Genomic DNA, 3,302 nt, shown 5'->3' on the forward strand with positions numbered 1-3,302 from the left:
AAGGCAAGGCAGGAGCTCCACCCTGATTTTACAGCATCAACCAACTTTCATTCAAAATGAATCATGTGTTCAAATAATTATACAATTATGTTTCAATTTGACACAAATGGTGTATGGATTCTCTTTTTAGTAGAAAACTACAATTTTGCTAAGGGAGAAGCAACCAGAAACAGGTAATGCATTTTACACCTCTGAAGTTTTATTTAATATTTATTACAAATGAATAAAACTATTTGAAAATTTTATTTAATTAATACATACATACAAGTAGAGCAAAATAGTGCTATGTTACATTCTCATTAACATATATTACATCCATTTATTTATATCTAGTCTTACATGTTCACTTGGAATTCATATAAAGAGTGGATTATATACTAGTATGAATAAACTGCTGGTAAGCTGCATACTAATATTTTTCTTACAGATCTGCAGTTTTTAAAAATATACTACATGAAACTTACAACTGAAGTACCAACTTCAATGTTCAGGTGTTATCTTCAACTGATATTATTAAAAAGCACTGAACAAAATAATTTATCATCACTTATTCTGCAACAGCTTTCCCCAATCTGGAACCCTCTAGATGAATTGAACTAAAACTTTTATCATTCCCAATCAATACAACTACTGGTTATACTGACCAGAGGTAATGAGAGTCACAGTCCATACATCTGGAACCTTGCAGATTGGGGGGCAGGCTACTTCAGATACATTTGAAAGGACTCACAAAAGTGACAAAAACATTCATTGTTGAGTGCATTGATTTTCAAGGTTTTGCTTGGAAGATACATATGTTATGGGATAAACATTCTTTTTGGTTTTCTTCTTGTACTTGGATATATCTTCAACTGCACCAAGATGATTTTCTTCAATCTTTAAACCAGGGTCAGAGGTTAACCTATAGTTAAAGCAACCATTCGAGTTTCACATTAAATATAAACATTAACCTGTCTTCAAACTACATTAAGCATGCCATTAGTTCCTAGTTCCCACATTACTTAGCTTTTGAATGCTAAATTCATGCCCAAAAGGAAAAAGTGGATAGAAAAAAGCAAACAAGCAAAGATTAAAAACAACAAAGAAACCATTTAGCTAATAAATTACATTACATACAGATATAGTTGGAAGCTTAATAATATACCAGATTTATTAGCCCATGTTTTACATCAAATTAATATTTGATGGATATATCTGAGATCTATTTTAACTGAGCTACTGTAGTACACAGAAAGTGCATCAAAGACTAAGCTTATACTGTTTCAAACAGGATACCAAAAAAAATCTGTGTTGCGTAAGTTAAACTACTTTTTGAACAACCATACATCTTTTAACACAAGAGCTAAATAAATAGGCAGAAAAATATTTTAGAAAAAAGAAAATAATATCACTGTGTGTGTGTGAGGAGGGGATTCAGTTCACTAATGTAGTATTAAATAATTATGGATTTGCAGGAGTAAATGATATACAACAATACTATTTATAAAAGATGGTGGATGTGGATAGATATGGTTTTTGACACTGTTCTAAATTATGTTTCCAAATTTTGGAATTTGATTATTGTTGAGGAGTTATGGTTGCATTGGGGCCTAAATGTTGCTAAAAAAAAACCCAGGAAAAGTAGTAATATTCCTGATATATTAAGGATTGAATTCAAGAGATCTGTGAATTGTTCATTTTTGAAATCACAAGTTTATCCACTAGTCAAAAAATGAGGAAGAGAAAGAGAAGTTTGTTAAGTCAATTGAATGTAATAATGCAAAATGCAAATAGATACAAAAAAAAGGTTCATAATAGTCACTCCTACAGTAGAGCCCAATCTGATCTACTGTAGGTATTCTGTTCTCTTTGAGATGGCTTTTTAAATTAAGAATGCAATTTTACTGGTGATATGCAGATTTGTTCCCTGCAATAGGTAAGATTGTTTTTAGTTTTTTAAAATATTTTTTAGTTTTTAAATAAGGGTTTATGTAAGCAGCCCTTTCTGGAGAATATAATCTGCCATCAACAAGAATGTATCCTATGTCTTCAATGGCTGATGCTCCACAAATACAGTCTTTCTTCAATTGGAACTCCATTAAACCTCCCATGTCTTACCACGGAGTCCAGTTGTTCAAAGCAAGTTTTTGAAAGAGCTGTTGAAACATGTACTGTAAATTGTTAAATATTTTTCTCACTGATTTGGGTTGAGCCAGCCACTTTAGACATTATATACATTATATATATATAATGTGCATTATATACATATATTTTGCAATACTAGAGAATAGTTGATTTTTGTTAAAAAGTTCTTCCTTTTAATTTGGTCAACTGTTGAAATCTGATGTTTGATATGTGACATATATAAATGATTTCCCCCTTTTGTTTTATTTTCTTTTATTCTAGTTATGCTGGGCAGCTATTTTTTTAATATAGTTTTTCAATCTATTTATTTTCCTATTTTAATTCTTGTCTAGTTCTTTCTATGAAATTTTAGATAAATTAAAAAAGAAAATCTGTATTAATTTTTGCAATTTACATTCACAATACTATAAAGATGTAAGCAAAGTTTTAATAATTAGTGTATGTAGGGAATGTATTGAAAAAAAATGGGTTGCAGCTAAGTGAGAACTCTTTATGTCTTCCAAATAACTTTAATTCACCTTCAGAGAGATTTTACCCCCCAATTGGGGGCAAACCAACCTCAACACTTAAAATTAACTTTTTCCATAAAACATTAAATGCCATTCCATAGTCTTCCTCTAAATTTGATATCCTTCCTCTGTAATCCCACTATCCTACCTTCTCTAACCACTGAGGTTCTTTCACAGATCAAGCTTTCCATTCCCATATACCCACTTCACATATCACTTATATGCATTCAATTCACACTCTACTTACTCCCTGAACCTGCAACTACTTGCAGCAATGTCCGCGGTGGTATACATGTGCCTCAAAATAGGCAAGAAGCAATGGTGCCATAATTAACAACCTGTCTCTTTGCGTGTGTATGTCATTTTGCCGATTTTGACCATTAATATAGACACTGCTTTAATGTGTTTTTAAACAGCAACATTTTTTTTTTTTTTTTTAATTTTGATTTATATCCCGCCCTTCTCCCAACGGGACTCAGGGCGGCTCACAACATATTTAAAAACAGAAACATATTTACAATCCCCACCAAATAAAACCAAATTAAAACCAAATATTTTAAAGTTGTGCTGTTTAAAATTTTCTTAAAAATAAACCCGATTTAAAATCCTCCCTAGGCCAGGCCCGCTTGCTGGAAAAGCCATGTCTTGAGGGCGCGGCGGAAAGTAAGG

At 31.8% G+C, this 3,302-nt stretch overlaps 1 protein-coding gene across 1 annotated transcript in view; it reads right to left on the reverse strand.

The window, feature by feature from the left end:
- Positions 1-266: 266 nt before the first annotated feature.
- Positions 267-3,302, reverse strand: part of SPDL1 (spindle apparatus coiled-coil protein 1) — a 33,317-nt gene continuing 30,281 nt past the window's right edge. Inside the window, exon 11 of the mRNA XM_015814112.2 lies at positions 267-901. Coding sequence (XP_015669598.2) covers positions 748-901 — 154 coding nt within the window. The 3' untranslated portion in view covers positions 267-747. The remainder of the gene's footprint in view (positions 902-3,302) is intronic.

Source organism: Protobothrops mucrosquamatus, unplaced genomic scaffold, assembly GCF_001527695.2.
Source record: "Protobothrops mucrosquamatus isolate PMUCROS unplaced genomic scaffold, P.Mucros_1.0 scaffold219, whole genome shotgun sequence".
NCBI lineage: Eukaryota > Metazoa > Chordata > Lepidosauria > Squamata > Viperidae > Protobothrops > Protobothrops mucrosquamatus.